General features: G+C 39.3%; 1 protein-coding gene across 2 annotated transcripts in view; it reads left to right on the top strand.

Annotated features, from left to right (window-relative positions):
- The window catches only part of LOC112046260 (tolloid-like protein 1), a 126,905-nt gene that overhangs the window by 101,203 nt on the left and 2,354 nt on the right, over positions 1-23,348 (top strand). For both annotated transcript variants that reach the window (XM_052884626.1, XM_024082854.2), the window contains exons 8-19: positions 6,141-6,371; positions 7,262-7,402; positions 12,643-12,846; positions 14,244-14,356; positions 15,142-15,290; positions 15,670-15,875; positions 16,538-16,713; positions 18,089-18,217; positions 19,270-19,496; positions 20,326-20,440; positions 21,195-21,375; positions 22,347-22,597. In XM_052884626.1, the coding sequence (XP_052740586.1) occupies positions 6,141-6,371; positions 7,262-7,402; positions 12,643-12,846; positions 14,244-14,356; positions 15,142-15,290; positions 15,670-15,875; positions 16,538-16,713; positions 18,089-18,217; positions 19,270-19,496; positions 20,326-20,440; positions 21,195-21,375; positions 22,347-22,597 (2,123 nt within the window). The remainder of the gene's footprint in view (positions 1-6,140; positions 6,372-7,261; positions 7,403-12,642; positions 12,847-14,243; positions 14,357-15,141; positions 15,291-15,669; positions 15,876-16,537; positions 16,714-18,088; positions 18,218-19,269; positions 19,497-20,325; positions 20,441-21,194; positions 21,376-22,346; positions 22,598-23,348) is intronic.

Here is a 23,348-nt window from a genome sequence, read left to right as displayed (position 1 = left end):
TCTTTAAGATTTTTTTCGATTACTGAGTATCGGTAACTTTTGTAATCTTCTTTGATTTTGTTATTTATTATTCTATATATTTTTGAGAGCTCTTTTTTTATTTCTGGAGTTTTTGGGTGGGCAGTTTGGAGTTCCAGACGTCTTTCAATTAAGCGTTTTGTCTCTACAGTTATGATATTTTCATTTAGTGTTCCTTTTCCATGGGACTTTTTTTGGCTTGAGTTTGTTATGCCATGTTTTATGTACTTCTCTATTTTATCGTAGTAACTTTGAACAGTGTCTTCGTTTTCTAATTTTAGGTCGATAATGTGCTCTATGAGACAATTTCTGTATGCTTTTATCTCATGGTCTTGTTTCAGAATCTTTTTATTGCAGCAAAATTGAACTCTGCTTTTCTTTTCTGTCTTGAGTAAAACTTTTACCCGTACAAGTCTATGATCAGAAGGAAAGGCTACCCTGTTTAAGATTTCAACGTCGAAGATTATTTTAGGTGTATTTGTTAAGATAAAATCAATTTCGTTCTTGGTTTTACCATCCGGTGAGCACCAAGTCCATCTTGAGTTAGATCTCATTTGGAAGAACGAATTCATTATTGATATATTATGTTCCTGTGCATAGCTTATCAACAGCTCTCCCCTTTCATTCCGTTCTCCTTGGCCATATTTACCTAATATTCGTCTTTCTAGCTTTCTTGGTATTCCGATCTTTGAGTTAAAGTCTCCCATTATAATGTATTGCTTTCCAGCTTCATTTTGGGCTTTTGTTAGGGTGTTATAGAAACTTTCCACTTCTAGATCATTTGCGTCGGCTGTAGGTGCATATGTTTGTATAAGAGAAAGTGTTTTATTGTAGAGTATTAATTGAAGCATTGCCACTCTATCGGAAAATCCAACAAAGCTATGTATATTAGGTTTATACTTTTTTTTTATTAGAAAACCCACGCCGTGTAAGCCTTTAATTTCACCTGAGTAACATAATATGTGTTTATCATATTCCTCTATGTTGCAACCTTGCCTTCTGGTTTCTGAAAGTCCGATGATGTCGAATTTAATTTGATCTGTAGCGTTTAATAATTCTAATAACTTTTCTGTGGTTGATAGAGTCCTAACATTGTATGTACAGATGTATAGATAGTCATTTGTTTTGAGTTTTGGAGGGTTTTGGTCGGTCTCTCCCGCGGTGACCAGCCGTGGTGGGAGGGTTAGAGAGTTCTCTATGCTTGATTGCTATTTTTTCTGAGTATACTTTGAATGAAAGGGGTTGACGTTACTGGATTCTTTAGTTCTCAAATATTCATGTAGAGATACCCTATTCTTTTTTGCTGACACAAAAGTTTTATTTTCTTTATCTTTTGAAGGTGGTGACTGAGAGAGATTTCTTTTTCGGTTTGCAAAGTTCAAAGTTCCAACCAAAGCAGACAACTATAATTCTTTCGAGCTGTTTCCACTCGTTACAAGGTGGCGCTGCAATTTCAATTAGAGATAAATTGTGGTTCTGTTCCTGAGAATTGATTGATCTTCCTTCAACGATTCTGCCCGACAACAGATGGCGCTAATCGTTGAAGTGATGATTGTGCTAGATTTCAATGTCAACAGTGCAATGACCTTGGAAGCGATTTGTGAACTATGATGATGTAAGCGTAATTGAAACTTCACTTCACTGTGTACAGTTCGAAAATTTGACTAATTTCTATTCACAGTTTTGGTTATTGTTATTATCACAGTACTTAGAACTTGTGTATGTTTATCACTGGATGTTTTCTTTGTTATATTTGCACATAATTAGTTCGTTAAGTTGTCGCGGTTGCAAGTTTGATTTTTCACTGTTTTACGACACTGTTTTGGCTACCAACACTTTTATCGATCCACTGTAGTACACTAACTGTATTTTGAATAAAACTTTTTGAAATTGAGACGTATAACTATTTTTTAAACAATTATTTGTCGAGACACTGTGTTTACGTGGCGACGGTCGCGCCCTCTAAGATCACTATAATTTAGTAAAACTTTGCTCAATTTCCAAATTCTCTTTAAAACCTGAAAAATAAAAATTTCGTTTTGTTTGGTTAATTTTCAGTTTCACCTCCTACAATATACTTCAAAATATATTATCTGAATTTTACAATACTTTAAAACTGCTATTATAAATTAACTATTATTAACGTACCATGTTACATTAATGAAATGAAAATATATTATGAAAATGTAAATTTATTGGACCAGTTGGTCCAATACCTATGCAAGGCAATTCTTAGCAACGACTTTCCTAGAAAAATGGGGCAATGTTGCTTTATGAACTCAGGCACATTGAAGAGGTCACGCGAGTCAAGTCTGAGGCAATCAGAGCCGCGGGTGTCAGGACGGAAGAAGTTTCCTGTTTATTGTGACCTTAGCAGATTGTTTATGTATTTTTCATTCAAATACAAGTATTGTTTATTCAATGAGAATATAATAGTCAATACGTAAGGGTCACTAGAAAAGTATAGCGATTATTAAGGGGTGATAGTAGGGATCATTAGCTATTAAATTGTATTAGGTTTTATGCCCAAATAAAGTTGTGATAGCCCAGTGAATATGACCTCTGCCTCCGAATCTAGAGGGTGTGGGTTTGAATTCGGTCCGGGGCATGAACCTCCAACTTTTCAGTTGTGTGCATTTTAAGAAATTTAAATGTCACGTGTCTCAAACGGTGAAGGAAAACATTGTAAGGAAATCTACATACATAAGAGAATTTTCTTAATTCTCTGCGTGTGTGAAGTCTTCCAATCGGCATTAGGTGGACTATTGGCCTAACCCCTCTCATTCTGAGAGGAGATTCGAGCTCAGTAGTGAATCGAATATAGGTTGATAATGATGATATAGGCAAAAATGGGTAAAAAAAAGCTATTTTGGTAACTTCGTTTGTAACACTCTCGATGGTCCGCGCAGGCCAGGGGGGCATGTAGCGATGAATGAAAAACACACGACTGATCCACCTCACTTCCTCGCACGGACGATTTCACACCCGCGCAGTCTTTTCCCCCGTCGCCCGCATATCATGGGAGTGTCAACGACCTTGCTAGATCTTTTAACTTTAATTTAATAGCTGAAAATGATACGATTAGCAAAATAGGATTAAAATACCCTCATCCAATGTTGATTTGTTTAAAATAGGGACATTATTATAAATGCGACCCCTTGTAAATATCAAAATTGGAGCAGAGATTTAAATGGTTATAATAACTTTACATTTCCTTGTCCTGGCAATTAGACTGTTTGCCTATTAAACAAAATTTAACTCTGTGACTAAGATTTTAAAGTTCAAGTTGGATATTCCATTTTATGATTTAACAAAGATGAAATTCTGAATGCCTGAAGTCAGGGATATTGGCAAATGTTGGCGTTTCTGTAATATAGTAAAGATTTCGCTTGTGGAAACAGAACTATGACGACAGAAGTCGTCATGATATGAGAAATATTAGGTACTTGAAAAATAATTTTAATTTAAAAATGTATTGATTAACTAGCAGACGCTCGCGACTTTGTACCCGTGTAATTTAGTTTTCCACAAATCTAAGGTACCATGTGGTTTTCCGGGATAAAAAGTAACCAATATATTGCTCAAGAACCTCCTCAATCTTCTAGTAAAAGTCGTATTAAAATCGGTTTAGCCGTTCCAGAAAATTGCCCGGACAAACAGACAGACAGACAAAAGTTTTGAAATCACAGACGGACACCTTATAATGCATTGATACTTAATATTTTATTTGTATCTAGTTGGTGAGGTTCACTGACCCTTACAGGATAGGGTTGCCAACCGTACTATAATATCGCACCTTTAGAATTATTGAGACCTAAGTCATTCGTTGGGGTCCTCAAGTGCTGGAATGGCGACCCCGCACTAGTAAGCGCAGTGTTGGCCGACCCCCCACCAGGTGGACTGACGACATCAAGCAAGTCGCAGGGATTCGCTGGATGCAGGTGGCTCGGGATCGTGATGTTTGGAAGTCCCTACAAAAGGCCTATGTCCTGCAGTGGACGTCCATCGGCTGATATGATGAAGTCATTCTATGACTAAAAGTCAAAATCTGATTTCGGATTAGGTCTCTATAGTTTATAGTATTGTATTATATTTTAGGTCTGCGTAAAATATCTGAAGAAATATGTAGTACACAAAAATACTAGGTATATTTTTTTTAATTAATAATTTTCGACAGAAGAAATAGTCATTAATTTTAAAATTAAATGTAAAAAACTATGTAGCACTCCTATTTTAGACGAAAAATTTTTGAAAAATGATAGAGATGCTAATTTCTAATCTATAATTTTAATAAAATTATATAGGCAACAAATATAACTATCATCGTCCATTTTTTGCTCATTCCATAAAAAAGTGATTTATATTTTTTTCAACTTAAATTTGCAAAAATACTACAATTTTCTGAAAAATTGTAGCAACCCTACTTACACCCCAGAGTCAAATTAAAACAAATCCACCGACCCAAACAACCCGGCCTGTAATAAACCCGATATTGAACGAAAGAGAATTTGCTATCAATTACAATCCGCTGCAAGTTTCTAACTAGGATTATAAACTTGGGAATTAATTTCAGCTAATCCTCTCCCGATGCTCTTACTGGAGAAGAACTTTTGTTCGAGTTTAATACTTTGTTACTTGGCTTCAATGGGGTTTATTTGAACGTTTTAATTAATCTCTTAATAGTTCAGACTTCAGAGTCTTATCTAACAGGTAGACATGCATCTAATGGGGATGATGACTAGGTTTGAATATATTGATTTTTATGATACATTCGGGTAAATAAGGTCAATTTTAACTAATTTATACATAAAAAGCAAAGATTGTCTGGATATTTGTAAAATAAATAAGATTATAAAATTTCAAAATCTATTAATTTTTTTTTATCGTAATTAGATAAAAATTCATACAGTTTTAGCTTCTTTACATTAAATGTGACATTTTTCAATAAATGAAATATAAACATAAACGCACAAATAACAAAGATATTAGTAATTTTGTTTGAACGCCCATACTTTTGTATGGGCGATCAGCGAGCCAACGACGTCACTAAATCGTGCCATTTTGTATGGAGCGTTTTTCAGGGATCCGCGGCAGCGCCGCAAATCTGACCCTTTAAATCCCTGTAGCTCCGAAAGTAATGATCGCAGATACCCTGTTACTTTTACAAAATTGCTTAGCTATTAGTATACTCTTAATTTGTATACAATTTAAAAAACTCTCATCATCCCTAAGTGAATAAATCGTTAAATATGAGCCACTTAAGAAGCGAACAGTAACTTAGCGGACAATGAAACGAGCTATGATGTTTACCTGCGTGATCGAATCAGTGTGCCTAGTGAGAGTTTTCAATATTATCATACTGTTACTGTCGCGTTAACGTAAACGCGAATTTTTATGGAATTGAAACAATTGTGCAGTAGTGCCACTAGATGGCGCTGTTTCAATTCCTTAGAAAATCGCGTTTACGTTAACGCGATAGTAACAGTATCAAACTGCCACTAGGCCTTCTGAAATGAAGAACCGAAATTTAGCCGTGATTGAGTTATAAACAACCACAAAATAGTCGTTTGGCTCTATGAGATTTTTAAATTTTTTATGCAATTTTCTTGATTTTTCGTTCCAGAACATTCAAGTATTAGGAAAACATAAAAAATGTGAATAATACGGCTATGTAATGGCGTGAGCAAGGGAAATTGGGATTATTTTATAATTTGTATAGGAAAAGGAATATATGTTATTTTTAGTATATTTTTTCTTGCACTTTTGGAGTTTATTAGAGTTTACTCCTTAAAAATCGATTTTTCATAAATTTTCATAAATATGGGCAGTAAACTTCGATGAACGAATGACAGCGTTACGTTTTTTGTGCGCAACCTATTCTGCGCACCTTTCACTTTTAGGTGTAAGAATGCTGCGTGAGAACATATACCTATTTAGACAGTCGATCTGAAAGAGTAAACTCCATTCGTGTGTTCAAGCTGACACACACTTTTTTACATTCTTTCCCTCCATAAGTATGTTCATAATGGCTTGAGAAAAGTATGAAACTTAATTAAACAGTTAAGAACATTTGCCGATTCATTTGTTTTAATTTATATTTAATTTTATTAATTTATTTACAGGCCAAGAGTACAACTTCAACAAGCTGACAGACGAGGAAGTGAACTCCCTAGGGCAGACGTATGACTACGACTCCATCATGCATTACGCGAGGAATACCTTCAGCAAAGGGACGTACCTCGACACCATCCTTCCTCTGGAGGTTCTGGGCAAAAAGCGACCGGAGATTGGGCAGCGAGTGAGATTGAGCGCCAGCGACATAGCTCAGACCAACTTGCTTTATAAATGTGCTAGTAAGTAACTCCTTCATTAGGCCTAGCATAATTATCGACAACGACAAATCTTGTAAAGAGTAAAGAGAGAATAGCGACGGAGTTGCCACAGTCTTTCTTTCTCAACGCAATAAAAAAGAGAGCAATATTTCCGGATGATAAGTGGCATTATTTTGTCTTTGTCTCTACATTATTTTGTCTTTGTCGTCTCGAGAAACGTCATGAGTATCTTGGCCTTCAGTGTGCCTAGTGGGAGTTTTCAATGTTTTCATACTGTTACTATCGTAAACGTAAACGCGAATTTACATGGAATTGAAACAGTTGTGCAGTAGTGCCACTAGATGGCGCCGTTTCAATTCCTTAGAAATTCGCGTTTACGTTAACGTGATCGTCACAGTATCAAACTGCCACTAGGCCCTCTGGTGTATCCTTGTTTTATAAGTTAAGTAAAGTTAAGGACATTTTTTTTATAAAATAATCAATCAAAAAGTCATGGTAAATTATGGGTACCTATCTACCCAGTTTCATTTTATTGGTCCATCTACAAAGAAGAACAGAAAAGAAAAGAAAGAAGAGAAAAGTGCTGGAATGGCGACCCCGCACCGGTAAGCGCAGTGTTGGTCGACCCCCCACCAGGTGGACTGACGACATCAAACGAGTCGCAGGGATTCGCTGGATGCAGGTGGCTCTGTATCGTGATGTTTGGAAGTCTCTACAAAGGTCTTGCAGTGGACGTCCATCGGCTGATATGATGATGATAATGATCTACCAGTTTTCTAAGTATCAAATATTCTATTATTATTCTATTTAGTATCAAAGTAATTTCTATCTAGTATCTACGAGTACAAAAAGTTTTAATGCTTATACTATTTTATTACATGCGGTAACTAGTGTTGCTCTTCATTGAACAGAATGTGGTAAAACCTTCCTGGGCAATGCTGGTTGGTTCAACTCGCCCGGCTGGGGCTCAGAGGCGCAGCCTGCGACCCAGGAGCGCTGCGAGTGGCGCATCGTGGCAACTCACGGGGAGCGCGTGGTGCTCAATATTACCGGTAAGTGTCTCAGACCAATTATTATATAGGACCTGCCTCGCTAGACGTTACTTTTCTGTCAAAGTATATGATCAACGATCTAATGCGATTATAGAAAATGTCTCTACAGTATCGATTTTAAATAGTTGTAATCGTGTTCGTCGGTTAAAGAGCTCCGTAAAAATACCTTTTTGTGTAATTGAATTGTGTAAAAAACGGGCAAAAAGTTCTAGTTTAGTATAAGATATATACCAAATCTAAGCTCGTTTTCTTCAGAAAATGACAGACAACTTTGTTCGTGACTATGAGTGCAATACAGGTCCTTCTATAATTGGTCTGAGGTAAGTGTTCATGCACTGATTGTGGGCCAATGCTGGTTGGTTCAACTCGCCCGGCTGGGGCTCAGAGGCGCAGCCTGTGATCCAGGAGCGATTTGAGCGGCGCATCGTGGCTACAGAGTGGCGTGAAACCACCATTTTGTTGGCGTGAAAAATATTTATATGACTATATAGGTTACCCAATGATATTAAATGCTGTTACATGTGTTACTAGCGCATGAAAAACTTGAGCTACTCATTTTACATGCGCTAGTAACAAAGGGGTTTATGTACCCATTCTAAATCGCAGCTTTCTAGTTTTAAGAGTCTCTGAGCTTTGTTACAAACATGGTAAGATAAAACTATAGAGAGACTAATAAAAAATTATAATTCTTTATTTATGTTGGTAATTAGATAGGTACATGACAACTAAAGGATGAGTTACTGTTAGTTAAAGGTTTACAGGAAAACTAATGAAATATATCGCACAGAACCCAAAGCACATACAGTTATACTAAAATTACATCTATAGATAAGTATAAATGGTCACAAAATCGCTTAGTAGGTCTATTTGAAGATGAAACCCAAATCGAGCAACGTCATCATACCAAAGTGTTTGTTCGGGAGACGCTATCCGCGTGAAGGGCCATTTGGACCCCAAATCTGATCGTTAGATGCTGACCCTCTGGACTTTGTGTGCATAGTGAATTAGAGAACATTATAATAATACTAATGGACGCATCGCGGTTTCACTCACGTAATTCTCGTGCCAGTAGGAATATGCGAATAAAATATGCTTAGTTACTCGCTGATAATGTAGTTTTAGTGGTTTTAAATATTTCACTCATATATGTTATATTTAAGTCCGCTCAGAGATTGCGTTTCTGACAGGTCGTGCGAATGGGACCAACATATTTAATAACAAGCCTCGTTTTTTGTCTCTCTCTCTATCTCATGTTACATCACCTACCTGTCAGATACGCAATTTCTGAGCGGCCTGACTTTAGTTATGTCATAATTAATTAGGAAAATGAACATAATTTAATTTTTTTTTACCTTTAACCTCTTCATTAAGACTAGCTGACACCGCGCGGTTTTACCCCCGTGGTTCCCGTTCCCGTATGAAAACGGGGATAATTTATAGCCTATAGCTTTCTTCGATAAATGGGCTATCTAACACTGAAAGAATTTTTCAAATCGGACCAGTAGTTCCTGAGATTAGCGCGTACAATCAAACAAACAAACAAACTCTTCAGCTTTATATATTAGTAAAGAGTATAGATATAGAAGATGATGCAAAACACATCTTAAATTTTAATTATTTTGAGTATTCACTTAATACTAATTATTTATTAATAATTAAATTCTATTAACAGTCAACTGCGGTTTCATTCAATCAGTTTGAATATTAGATAATAATTAATTAATTGAATACGTGAGGCGTAACCACAGCTCACCTATTCTGGAATAAAACCAATTAATTGGTTTCTATGAAATTCTAATTAATAATGGTAAAGCCAATTTCAGTTTGTTTATAGGTAATTAGGCTTTCACGATGAAGAGAGAATTCTCTGGTTTTAGAGTGCAAGGCTATCTGTCTGAACTGGGTGACATTGGCGCTTGGATTCGTCGATTTCGCACAAAATAGAACCTAATGACAACGAGCTGTAGCCCAGTGGTTCGAGTCCGGTCCAGGGCATGCACCTCCAACTTTTCAGTTGTGTGCATTTTAAGAAATTAAATATCACGTGTCTCAAACGGTGAAGGAAATCATCGTGAGGAAACCTGCATACTAGATAAATTCCCTTATTATCTGCGTGTGTGAAGTCTGCCAATCCGCATTGAGCCAGCGTGGTGGACTATTGGCCTAACCCCTCTCATTCTGAGCGGTGACTCGAGCTCGAGCTCGAATATGTACTAGACTTAAAAGTAAAAATCAGTTAAATTAAGCATATGCTTGAGCTTTTATTTGTCGTATTAGACAACTAAATAACTGATGAAAGTATATAAATAGGTAACATTACTCAACTGGCAAACCTATTGAGTTGCAGTGTATAAGCAGGCAACCTTTTCGTTTTCAATTATGTTGGGTATATTATTTTATCTAGGGTACGATTTTGTTAATTAATCAATGAGGGAAGTAGATTAAATATATTTAATAATGATCATTTAATCCTATCCCGCCGCAATTATGCTAGGCAACCTATTTGCAATGTGTTAATCTGAATATTTTATATCACTTATTTCTTATCCATAAACTAGCTGACGCCGCGCAGTTTCACCCGCGTGGTTCTTATTATTAGGAATACGGGGATTTTCAAATCGGACCAGTAGCTCCTGAGATTAGCGCGTTCAAACAAACAAACAAACTCTTCAGCTTTATAATATTAGTATAGATAATAACAGATGAGGATATATATTTCTTATGCCGGTTCTCGTGTTAATAGGTAGGTATATAAACCAACGACAGGACAATTTCATAACAATACAGTTAAATTGAGTTAAAGCATAACTGTCCTAATATATTTATACTTAAGATCTACATTTGTATGTTTGAATTTGGGTTATTTTATAAAGATTTATAGATTCACACTGTACGCCTCGGGTTATATGGGGCCGAGCAATAAATTCATTAAAGCGATGTAGGTACGGTAAATCCATTAGATGTCTGAATCAATACACGCCCTAGAGGAAGACAATAACACTATATACCTGCCAAGTACTACCTCATTGTCGCGTTGGGTCCAGTGGTTAGCCTATATGGCTTAGAATTACGAAGTCCAGGGTTCGAGTGCTAGATCTGTGAAATACTGAGCTTTTTGTTCTTCTAGCAATTAAAAGGAAATCCTGTAGTTGAGAAAAGAACCTCGAAATCTAGAACACTGCTTGACGTACAAAGTAATAGAAATTTGACAGGGACGTAGCTGAGGACTAATTTTTTTTTTTTATTCTTTACAAGTTAGCCCTTGACTACAATCTCAGTAAGTAAGTGATGATGCAGTCTAAGTTGGAAGCGTGCTAACTTGTTAGGAGGAGGATGAAAATCCACACCCCATTCGGTTTGTACACGGCATCGTACCGGAACGCTAAATCGCTTGGCGGTACGTTTTTGCGGTAGGGTGGTAAGGTGGCCGTGCAGCAAGGTAAGGTAAGCCACGGCCGAAGCCTCCCACCAGCCAGACCTGGACAAATTAAGAAAATCTCAATCTGCCCAGCCGGAGATCGAACCCAGGACCTCCGTTTTGTAAATCCACTTGCGCATACCACTGCGCCACGGAGGCCGTCAAAAAATACAGTCTACCTTCGTTTTTATGAAATAAATATACCCCATTTTTGAACATTATCCGCTAAGCTACGCTAATGTCGACTAACTTATTTGTATTCTTTACAAATGATCACCATAACAACTAATGCCGGTGCTTCACACTACATTGCTTTCGTATTATCCTGGGGGGAGGTCAATGAGAAGAACAACGCACCCTATTATCTCCAGGAGTTGAACTATACACATTTTTTTGTTAGCAAAGTAAAAGACCACTTGGTCAAGATTTTCAAGTTGTCTTATTTGTTACCTATTGGATACGCAGAGAAGAGATTTATCATTGAAGGGAAAGGGAAAGGTATTGCTTTAACATTATCGTTAGATACGTTCGTCTCAGTTATGTAATGTTTGGCTGGATGTACCGTAAAATGCATTTTATGTCGGGTTATTTTGTTTTTTTTAATTTTGTATCTTTTATTGCGATTGTATTTGTTTTGGAAATTGTCTGCTTGTGTTATACACAATGTTGTGTTAATTAAGGGATCAAAAAAGGTTAATTGAAGTTTTGCTTCCAATGTTGTCTTCTCCTAGACGTGTCGCTCAAAACCTGGCCTGTGGCAAAGAAATGGCGAAGAAAAAAGGTCCGAAATAAATTGGGTTGTTCAAGGAGCGGTCATAACTTATAGTCGTCGCTCAGTTTGCTTTACGAGTAGTTGTGTTTGACTTGTTTTATTTGCCCCATTATGTTATCGATATTGGCAGTTCCGTCTTTACCATAAGGGCCCACAGAGCACGTTTAGACCCTGGGTCTTACGAGGGCCCTAAATTGACGCCTCCACCACAAGGGCCCACAGAGCACGTTTAGACCCTGGGTCTTACGAGGGCCCTAAAATGATGCTATTATTGTAATCACAGCAGTGAGTTAGGATTCATTTACACGAGCAGCAATTGCTACGTCTCGGCAGCAGTCGACAGCAGTCGCTGACGTCAACGGTAGTCGCCGACTGCAGTCGACTGCCGTTAACTGCCGCCGAGACGTCAGCGACTGCAGTCTACTGCAATCGTCGGTAGCAGTTACTGCTCGTGTTTAAGTAATAGTTCAAATATCAGTTTAAATAGATTTTTATTTTGTTTTGACTTCTAATAGAGGTCATCCGAGGAAGTATCTACTTACTACCACATTAATAACTGTATGCAGGTTTCCTCACGATGTTTTTCCTTCACCGGTTGGGACTCGAGATATTTAATAATCTTTTTCTTTACAAGTTAGCCCTTGACTACAATATCACCTGATGGTAAGTGATGATGCAATCTAAGATGGAATCAGGCTAACTTGTTAGGAACAGGATGAAATCCACACCCCTTTCGGTTTCTACCGACGTCGTATCGGAACGCTAAATCGCTTGGCGGTACGTCTGGTGGTAACTATCCACGGCCGAAGCCTCCCGCCAGCCAGACCTGGACCAATTAAGAAAACCTCAATCGGTCCACCGGATATCGAACCCAGAACCTCCGTCTTGTAATTCCACTGCGCATACCACTGCGCCACGGAGGCCGTCAATCTCTTTGCGCATAACTGAAAAGTTAGTAATGCACCCTGACCGGATTCGAATCTACGCCAGCCGAATTGAAGGCAGAGGTACCACTGGGCTACGTCAAAATAAATCTTTTTTTTTTTACAGAAATCGACATCCACAAATCGGACGGCTGTCGCTCGGAGTGGGTGGAGGTGTGGGACGGCTATATGCCCAACGCCCCAGTGCTGGGCCGGATCTGTGGGTCTGGGAAAGGGCCCATCATGCGCTCGACGGGCTCGCGGCTCACAGTGGTGTACCAACCGGGTCCGAAGACCAAACCACATAGAGGTTTTAGAGCTCACTACGAAGGTAACTGACGCCGCGTGGTTTCACCCGCGTGGTTCCCGTTTCCGTAGGAGTACGGGGATAATATATAACCTATAGCATTCCTCAATAGATGGGCTATCTAACTCTGAAAGAATTTTTCAAATCGCACCAGTAGTTCCTGAGATTAGCGCGTTCAACCAAACAAACTATTCAGCTTTATAATACTACTATAGATAAACTTTAAAACGACAATTTTGTCAGTTTGTAGATCATAGTTTAAATTTAAAATTCATTTAGTTTTAGTAGTCTTATGGTGGGTACCTACATAGAAAATAAAAATATACTGAGCTACAAAATATAACTTATACCGTCACTAATCTACACTATATAATAAAGAGGTAAAGTTTGGTTGTAGGGATAACATCTGGATCTACTAAACCGACTTTGAAAATTCTTTCAAGAATTTATTCTCATTGAGTAGCATATAGGCTATATTTTACTCCCGTATTCCGGCAGAAACGGGAACTACACGGGTGAAACCGCAAAGCATCAGCTAGTATAAAATATTCTGAACAATTACAATTTAAACCGTCTGTAATAAAATGATAAATTGCTTTTAATCCCTTCTTAATAATACGCGGCACAATTAATTACTGAATCAAAGCTGAAATGATCAGTCTGTAGCCGAGATTGGATCCAATAACCCTCGTAATTCTATCAGCAAATCCATTTATAACCGACTTCGTGTCTGCTATATCAAATTTTGGGAATACCTTAGTAATACAATTTGGCGAGGCCGGCGTATTCTCTATAAATATAAATGTTTCTATTATTAACGTTTGATCTAATCTAATTTTTGAATAATTTAATGTATCTTTACCATAACTAATAGAAGATGACGTTGTCCTGGGTTATGGTGGTTATGGTAGTAGGTATCCTACATAGAATATCTTCGGGGAGTTTTGAAAATGGGTAAACTTATAGATTTTTTACCGATCGCGGCGCCATTGGCACTGTCATCTCACAAAAAAATAATCCAAATTCGAAATTTCCATTCGAAACTAATATTTATTTTTAATTTAAAATTAATTTCCATTGTCAGATATTACTTAATAATAGTGATTGGTACGGCTAACTCGACGGCAGCGTACTTTCCGAAGCACGAGAGTGTACAGATGTTCACCACCTCACTACCAAACTTTCCAACTCAGAACTGATAAATTTTACCGAAAACTTGAACTTTAGAAGTAAGAAAAACTCGGCCTGTAGCCAAGTGGCAAGTCGATTGTCTTTCTACATACGTTAACGCTTCGAAAACTAGAAAAATGTATCGGAATGACAGATCCGATCGACTTGATACCATAACCACCATAACCACCAGGAATAATAGTTATTTCGTCTTAACATTTTCTAAAAATTGTATTTTCACATTTCCACAGCCGTTTGTGGCGGCGACATAGAAGTGGACAGCAGTAGTCACTTGGAGTCACCAAACTATCCCGACGACTACCAACCTAATAAACTCTGTATATGGAAACTTTCTGTGCCACAGGTAAGTCTGGTTCATTATCAACCCATTTTCAGCTCACTGCTGAGCTCAAGTCTCCTCTCAGAAAGAAGGCCAAAAGTTAGGCCAATAGTCCACACGTAGAGAATTAAAATATTATGCAGGACTCCCCACGATGTTTTTCCGTCACCGTTTGAGACACGTGATATTTAATTTCTTATAATGCATAGGTAATTAACTGAAAAGTTGGAGGCGCATGCCGCGGACCGGATTCGAACATACGCCCCCCGGAATTGGAGCCAGAGGTCATATCCACTGGGCTATCACGGCTCAAGTCTGCTTGTATCGTACTTTTTGGAAGAATAGTTAGATAGACCCTTTACGTTCAACATAACGTATTACCAAAAAACCTAAGGGCATCGTATTAAAAGACCGAGTTCCTAGCGCGCCGTTGTTACCGATAGTTATCCTCATACTCTTAACTTTAGGTTGGTCAATCTTGCTATTAATAGTTGTCTTACTAATATTAAATATGTAGGTACCTACTATCGCACGCCCGAATCGCGCGAAAAAAATAAATAAATATAACGTGTCAACGGAAATCTGCCAATCCGCCAAAAATTGGGAGAGCGTGATGGACTATTAGCCTAACTCCTCTCATTCTGAAGAGCAAGGAGAAGAACACTCCTGCTCCTCCTCAACAGTGAGCAGAATATGGGTTGTTAGTGATGATGATTGTTTTAGTGACACCTTTAAATAACCTTGAAATATTACAGGTACAATTTTACCCGTAAACATAGAGAATATACCTTTGATGTGTTATGTTTCAGGATTACCAAGTCGCTCTGCGTTTCCACTCGTTTGAGGTGGAAAACCACGACACGTGTAACTACGACAAAGTTAAAGTCCGAGACGGCGACTCGCTAGATAGTCCCCTCATCGGCGTGTTTTGTGGACATAAGATTCCTCCTGATATAAGGTATAACTCTTTTAATAGCAGATTTACCGATAGTGTAGGTGTCCTAGGTGACTAAAACTTGAGTTAGGCACTTAAAAGCAGTATCTGATGTAAGTAGGTTATATTTCATTTTCATAGCCAAAGCTACAACCTAAACCTGTCTGGCGTATTTGATAATGCTGTGTATCTCAACAGAGGTCGTGGGTTTAATTCCCAACACGGGTCAGTTTGAGATTTTGCCTTTGACACTTTGGTTCGTCTGCGAATCTCCTCATTTCTGATTCGATCACACAGAGATGCTCCAAGCATAACTCGCTCCATCGCCCGCTGAGTGACTTTGAGCCTTCTCGAAATACTTAATAAAAAAATACCAATTTAAATAAATGGTTTTTACTTTCAGATCTACCTCAAACAAACTTCTAGTCATCTTCGAATCGGACAGTTCAGTTCAAAAAGCTGGTTTCTCTGCCACATTCATGAAGGAATTCGATGAGTGCGCGTCCATAGACCACGGCTGCAGTCACTCATGTGTCAACACTCTTGGCGGATATGAGTGCGCTTGCGATATTGGTTATGAGTTACACTCGGATGGGAAGAAATGCGAGAGTAAGTGTCTATTAGTGTTTATTCAACTTACTCAAAGTTACCTTTTGTGCAAAGGATCAGCCTGGCTGTCAAGCGCCAAGTATTCTTGCCACCACGGTCTCGTTAGTCTCGCTTCTCGAGGTCCCAGGTTTGAGGTCGAGCTGTGAATTATTAAGGTTTATTATGGATACGTGGTGGTGATAAGAATACTGGCTGCATTTCCGCGCTAGACAGCCAGACTGTTCTTTTGCGCAAAAAATGAGCCAGCGCTTTTGTCCCTGAGGTAACTAGCCGCGGTGAAATGATTCGGAGAAATTTGTTGGCACTGGGACATTATGGCCCAAGGGTCTCCACGACAAAAGGAACAAATATGTAACTCTCATCCAGAGAGGCATACCTACATAAAATATAATATTATGATATTATCATGAATCCTTGAAAGTTTACATTTACCGGTTTTCTACGGTGACAAGGTACTCGTACGTGTAAGTCTTAAACTCTTAATCGGTATATTCATCTAATGTTCCAAATATATTTAGGAATATCCTGATAAATAACTAGTTGATGGTAGAGCTATATGACTCTCCTGTCAGAAGGTACCCCATAACAAGCAAATGAACTACTGGTCGTGGGAACCCGTGGCCAAGAAAGAGAGATTGATCTTAACCCATTTCACGTTTCAGATGCTTGCGGTGGTGTATTGTATGCCCCAAACGGCACGATCACATCACCGTCGTTCCCAGACCTGTACCCACCATCCAAAAACTGTCTGTGGGAAATAGTCGCCCCGCCACAACACAGGATTACACTTAACTTTACGCATTTTGATTTAGAAGGAAGCAATAATATGTATCATCAGGTAAAATATTATACTCGTATTTATCAAAAATGAAAGCCGTGATAGCCCAGTGGACATGACCTCTTCCTCCGATTCCGGAGGATGCATGCACCTCCAACTTTTCAGTTGTGTGCATTTTAAGTAATTACGTGTTTCAAACGATGAAAGAAAACATCGTGAGGAAATCTGCATGCCAGAGAATTCTCTCAATTCTCTGCGTGTGTGAAGTCTGCCAATCCGCATTGGGACAGCGTGGTGGATTATTGGCCTCCTAACCCCCATTCTGAGAGAAGACTCGAGGTCAGCAGTGAGCCGAATATGTATTGATAATGATGATGATGACGGTTTATCAAATTATTTTACAAGATCTACTTAACTATCGAAAGTGGTTTTTGAATATAGGCAATTTCATTCATTTTAATAGGTATTATCAATTTCATTCATCTACGTGTTTCGATGCCGTTTTTGATACGTCAATCATTAATAGTCGACGTTCACTGCTGGATATAGGCCTTTTGCATGGACATCCATGGTCTCGAAACTCCAGCATCCAGCGGCTCCCTGCAACCCGCCTCGTCCTCGATCCACCTAGTGGCGGGTCGACCAATACTGCGCTTTCTAGTGAGGGGTGGATTTTTTCGAACTACTCTTGCCCTGCCCAATGTAATTTCAGCTTCGCGACTCATTGATCTGAGCTGAGCTGAGCTATGACAGCTTTATGTCTTCTGCGGATCTCCCGATATCTGATTCGATCACGCAGAGAAACTCTAAAGGATTTAGTTCCGAGTTTGAAACTGACCAACCAGAAAAATTCTTGTTTACGTATGTTGAGTGTGACCCATTAAACTCTTGATTAGGTCATGTTTGAACTAGTTCCCCATCGCCAGAGCAAGGTCTTGTTGAGGCAATTTGTGTAATAGTCGGAAGCAGACGTTAATGGACAAATTAAGTACTTCACAGCGTTTGTCTGTGTGTAGTGAGATAAGTATTTACGCGATAAATACACCCATTTATGTGCAAAAGTGGCACCAAATTCTTTTACCAAAGTCTATTTTATTAATAAAAGATAAAATCGTTAAGTTTTATAAACACTATATATAAGGTACTTTTTTAATGCAGATTAGAGCCGAAAAACCCTTAGTATTTAGTAGCAGCTCACGAACATTTCAAATATGAACAAAAATTAAAACCAATTTTCAAATTTTCAAAAGGCCTCAGTAGCTAGCAGAAAAGGGGCTGGGAACGACTCGACCTACGACTTCTCATCACCGATGTTCGATGGTTCGATTCCTACCCGCTGGAATTGTCTTACCCACCGGTCTTTTCCAAATAATTGGAATATGGGTCATATTTAATAGGTATAGCAAATATCCTTTTAATAATGTGTTTCTTTCAGGAATGTGAATACGACAGTGTAACCGTGCACTCAAGGCTGGGCGCTGATGTGTTACGAAGACACGGAGCATTTTGTGGATCAGTGCTGCCTCCACCGGTTACGTCAGATGGATCAGTACTGCGTGTTCAGGTAAACTCGAATATATAGTTTTGTGACAGGTAACCACATGCACCGAATCTGAAATGTCACTATCTTTTTCGTTGCAATAGGACAAAAGAGAAGGCGATATCAGATAGTACAAAATACCTTAGTAATTCAGCAGTGTTTGAAGGTACACTTGCAGGCCTCAGTGAAAGCCGGCGGTTCTGTATTCTGAAACCTATGAGAGTGAGAAAATAAAATGATTTTGCGAAATATGAGTTTGCGCACACAATTATCTGCTTACTAAGATATCTCTGCTATGATTTGCTACCTTCCGTCACCGGAGAGTTTGGGCTAGCGCAGAAGCATCGCCTGATGGGGCCCGAAGGCAAAAGCCGAGTAGATAGGCGGACCGATTTTTTAAGGGCGTCTCCTCTGAGATTCGGACCTCGGCTTAGAGGGCCGTTGTAGAAGGGTGTTTTGGCCTGAGTGTATATCAGTCCGGGCGCCCCCGTAATCGAGAGTTAAAGAACCCACGTCCGGGTGACAACAGATATCGGGGATCTCGTCTTCGCCGGCGAAGACGCTTCTAGCTTATGTTTGTGTTCTCTAGGGAGCATTATCGGTCGTTATCTCATCGTCAGAATCGTAAAGTACGTTTGCCACCGTGATGCTCAAATAAACTAGAACAATAGTTACGGAATTTTTAGCAGACTCAGAAGTGATTACAAAAATAAGAAAACTAATGTCGAACACAGGTTATGATTCACAACATTTGTCAGGACAACTTAATTAACATATCAAACTGTAACCTAAATAAGACCCTATAATGGCAGAGAATTACCTTGAGTGAAGTCAGACACTTGTGAACGTTGTGTGTAGGGTTAAAGGATCCTTTGAATGTTAACAAACACCTCTCTTTTCCACTCAAGTCACTCTCCCCGCCTATCCCAAGTAACCCTTAAAGAATTACACAACAAGTGATGTGGACGGCTCGAACACCACGAGCACACTGAAGCCGTCCGTACTGCAAGTCGTTGCAACGCGGCGATAACAGAATTATATTTCAAAGTATTTATCGTCCAAATGATTTGTTCCAGTTCACGTCAGATACATCAGTCCACCACTCTGGATTCGCAGCAGCGTATTACATAGATGTCGATGAGTGCGCTGACAACAATGGTGGCTGCCAACACGAGTGTCACAACACTTTGGGCGGATATGAGTGCGCGTGTCACAGCGGCTTCACACTCCATCCCAATAAACATGATTGCAAAGAAGGCGGCTGCAAACATGATATCACGCACCCACATGGCACAATATTCAGGTAAGTCCTATAATTAGAAGTCAATCAAAAATTAGTACTAAATTCCATAAATATAAAATACTATCAGACGCCACGCAGCTCCACCCGCGTAGTTCCCGTTCCACCCGCGTAGTTTCCGTAGGAATACGGGGATAAAATATAGACTATAACACCCGGAGATAGTGTAGGTTCCCAACAGTGAAAGGATTTTTCAAATCGGTTCAGAATTTTCGGAGCGTATTCAAAGAAAACAACCAAATCTTTATAATATTAGTAAAGAAGAAAATCAAAACAGAAATTTCAATAACAATTGAAATAATCTGTTTTGCGCAAAGGATCAGCCTGGCTGTCCAGTGCGGAAATGCAGCCAGTATTCTTGCCACCATTCCACGTGGGCTTGATTTGTATAGTGACTAGGATAAGTTAGCTTAAGTTCCTTATTGTATTCTATCTCAATAAAAAAAAATATTGTGTTATTCTCTGAATTCTATAGTCAACAATATCTTCTAATCGAGACAGCACAGCTTTGCGAAACAAAAAAGTAATCTCTTTTCCCTTGTTTAGATTTCTAAAAATTGTTAAGATAACAGTTAACTACCTATTCCAATACTAAATTTTAAAAATCACCGGGTTATTTATATCTAGAGCTTAGAGGCATTAGGTAATTTAAAATAATTATAGGGTGCACATCGCTATAGCTTAGCAAATTCGTTCGTAACACTCCCAATGGTCCGCGCTCGATTACATACCCGCGCAGTCCTATCCCCCCGTCGCCCGCATACCATGGGAGTGTAATCAACGAACTGGCCAAGCTATAATGTTACCTACTTACATATATTTATCTTTACAGTCCAAACTACCCGGACACTTACCCCGCAAGGAAGGACTGCGTGTGGCAGTTCTCCACAACGCCCGGACATCGCATCAAGTTAATCTTTAACGTCTTTGAATTAGAGCCACATCAGGTAAATATCATTAATGAGTAACAAAAAAATCTATTTCCCTACGTATGTGGTTTTATCTAAATCAGTATTATTAACTATAAGCCTTAGCCATTAGGTAGGTTATAGTAATTAATAAAATGAATTTGCGGAAAGAATCGTTGGAATGTTTCAAGTGTATAATAATTAATTGTTATTATTTATGTATAATAATTAATTGTTATATATGGATATGACCTCTGCCTCCAATTCCGGAGGGTGTGGGTTCGAATCTGGTCCGGGGCATGCACCTCCAACTTTTCAGTTGTGTGCATTTTAAGAAAATAAATATCACGTGCCTCGAACGGGGAATGAAAACATCGTGAGGATCATACCAGAGAATTTTCTTAATTCTCTGCGTGTGTGAAGTCTGACAATCCGCATTGGGCCAGCGTGGTAGACTATTTGCCTAACCCCTCTCATTCTGAGAGGAGGACCTCAGCAGTGAACCGAATACTCAGGTTGATAATGATAATGAGCTCTAAAAAAATATTCTCTGTTAATTTTTATTGAAGATTGTAAAACGTCTTTTGCCAACTACAGTGCCCGCCACGATACGTGTTTGTGAAGTTAGCAACAAATGACTGCGCAATGAATTAATAACGGTACAAATGGCGCGGACGGGGAGCCGGCTAGACGCGACCGCGAGTCTTTACTAATTCCGCAGCTAACTTCACAAACATTAAGATCCGTGGCGAGCATTATAAATGGGTGTTAAGAAATGATTACATTTTTCCAGGAATGCACATACGATCACGTCACCATTTACGATGGATCTTCAGCTGATGAGAAGACATTGGGAAGATTCTGTGGAGGCAAGCTTCCACACCCTGTAGTCGCTTCACAGAACCAGATGTACGTCGTATTCAAGTCAGATGCGTCTGTGCAACGGAAAGGATTTCTAGCGACGTACTCTACAGGTTAGATACTCATAATGTATTAGCAGGTATTAATAATTATGATTACAGATAAGTTACAAAACTTAACTTTTTATATTACCTTACCTTACCTTATCAGCCGATAGACGTCCACTGTTGGACATAAGCCTCTTGCTAGACCTCCAAGCACAACGGTCTAGATCTGCCAGCATCCAGCGGCTCCCTGCAACCCACTCCTCCTTGCAATCCTCGGTCCACCGAACGAACAACAACTCGTCGGGGGTCAAACAACACTGCGCTTTCCGGTGCGGGGTCGCCATTTCAGCACCTTGTGACCCCAACGTCCATCAGCTATGAGGCCTGCCCATTGCCATTTCAGCTTCGTGTTTCGCTGAGCTATGTCAGTGACTTTGGTTTATCGTTATTGTTAGCCTTTAAATGATCAACTACAGACCTAGACCGCCCTTTATTTATGACAGGAAATTTGGAGTTTGGGTCCACCACGCTCCGATGCAAGTTGGCATGCTAAGATAGTGTTGGAATCTATAACATTCACTGTCTGATGTGATATTGACCGAGACCAGGCTGCTACTGATACTTTAGACTAAGAAAGAAAATCTTAATAGGTACCTATTTAATAGCACGACACTTTCGGATCAAGACCATGTTCCAACATTTAATAAAAGTTAACCACTTTCATCTTAGATTACATCATCACTTATCATCAAGTGAGATTGTAGTCAAGGGCTAACTTAAAAAAAAAAACTTTAGAGGTGTCAAGGGACACCCGGATGGAACGAACTTCGCTATCCCAATCGCACCAGCTGTCTTTAACTCACGGCTTACAACAATAGCAAAAACATTACCCTTTTCGTACGCAGTCGGGTAAAAAGTGTCGGTTCAACTTTTGGTCTTAATTTTTTCCGTCTTTCGCAACACGCGATAAGGAACTTCGATCCAAAACAATATTTGACGCTAGCATTTCTATAAAAAGGTTAACATTTCTATCTCAGCTTGCGGAGGATACCTCGCAGCATCAGAGACTGTGGAGCACCTATACTCTCACGCACGCTACGGCCACGACTCGTACGAATCGCGCGCCAACTGTGACTGGAGTATCGTGGCCCCGCTCGGCCAATTCGTCAGGCTCACCTTCCTCACCTTCGAGTTGGAGCCGGAGACCAATTGCGGATATGATTACGTTCAGGTGTTTGGTGGACTGGAGGGAAGCGCTGGTGATTACGGCAGCTTTTGTGGCACTAAGGTACCTATTCATCATCATTATCATCATCAATCCATATTCAGCTCACTGCTGAGCTCGTGTCTCCTCTCAGAATGAGAGGGGTTAGGCCAATAGTCCACCACGTTGTCCCAATGCGGATTGGTGACTTCACACACGCAGAGAATTAAGAAAATTCTCTGGTATGGAAGTTTCCTCACGATGTTTTCCTTCACCGTTTGAGACAGGTGATATTTAATTTCATATAATTCACGCAACTGAAAAGTTGAAGGTGCATGCCCCGGACCGGATTTGAATCCACTGTCCACTGGGCTATCACGGCTCTCTTAGTATCACGCTTCATTCCCGTAGGGGTAAGCAGAGACCGTGTCTTTTCATTTGATCTTCCAAATCTCTCTTGCTTCTTCCAATCTCATCAATCCTTTCATACAAGTTCATCAGTTTAGAGTACTTTTGAACAGTGACCTTTTATAACTGCTGGGTAGTAGCGACGGTGATTGTACTATCATTTTGTGGTAGAGGAAACATCTCGAGCAGGTCCCAGGACTTGTGACCTGGTGTAGATTTAGGGATCCTTTTAAAATGCATTAACACTCACCTCCTCTTCCCGACATCTTCTCCATGCCCACATTAAGCAATTTATGATCAATAATTACACCACATAACATTATCGCACAAAATCACTAACGCGACTAGCGGCGTGACGGCGTCCACGAAGAACTGTGTGCTTAGTAGCAGTTTTCAATGTTTTCACACTGCGAAGATCGCGTAACCG

This window comes from Bicyclus anynana, chromosome 12, assembly GCF_947172395.1.
Source record: "Bicyclus anynana chromosome 12, ilBicAnyn1.1, whole genome shotgun sequence".
Classification (NCBI taxonomy): domain Eukaryota; kingdom Metazoa; phylum Arthropoda; class Insecta; order Lepidoptera; family Nymphalidae; genus Bicyclus; species Bicyclus anynana.
This window is presented reverse-complemented; position numbering and strand designations above follow the sequence as displayed.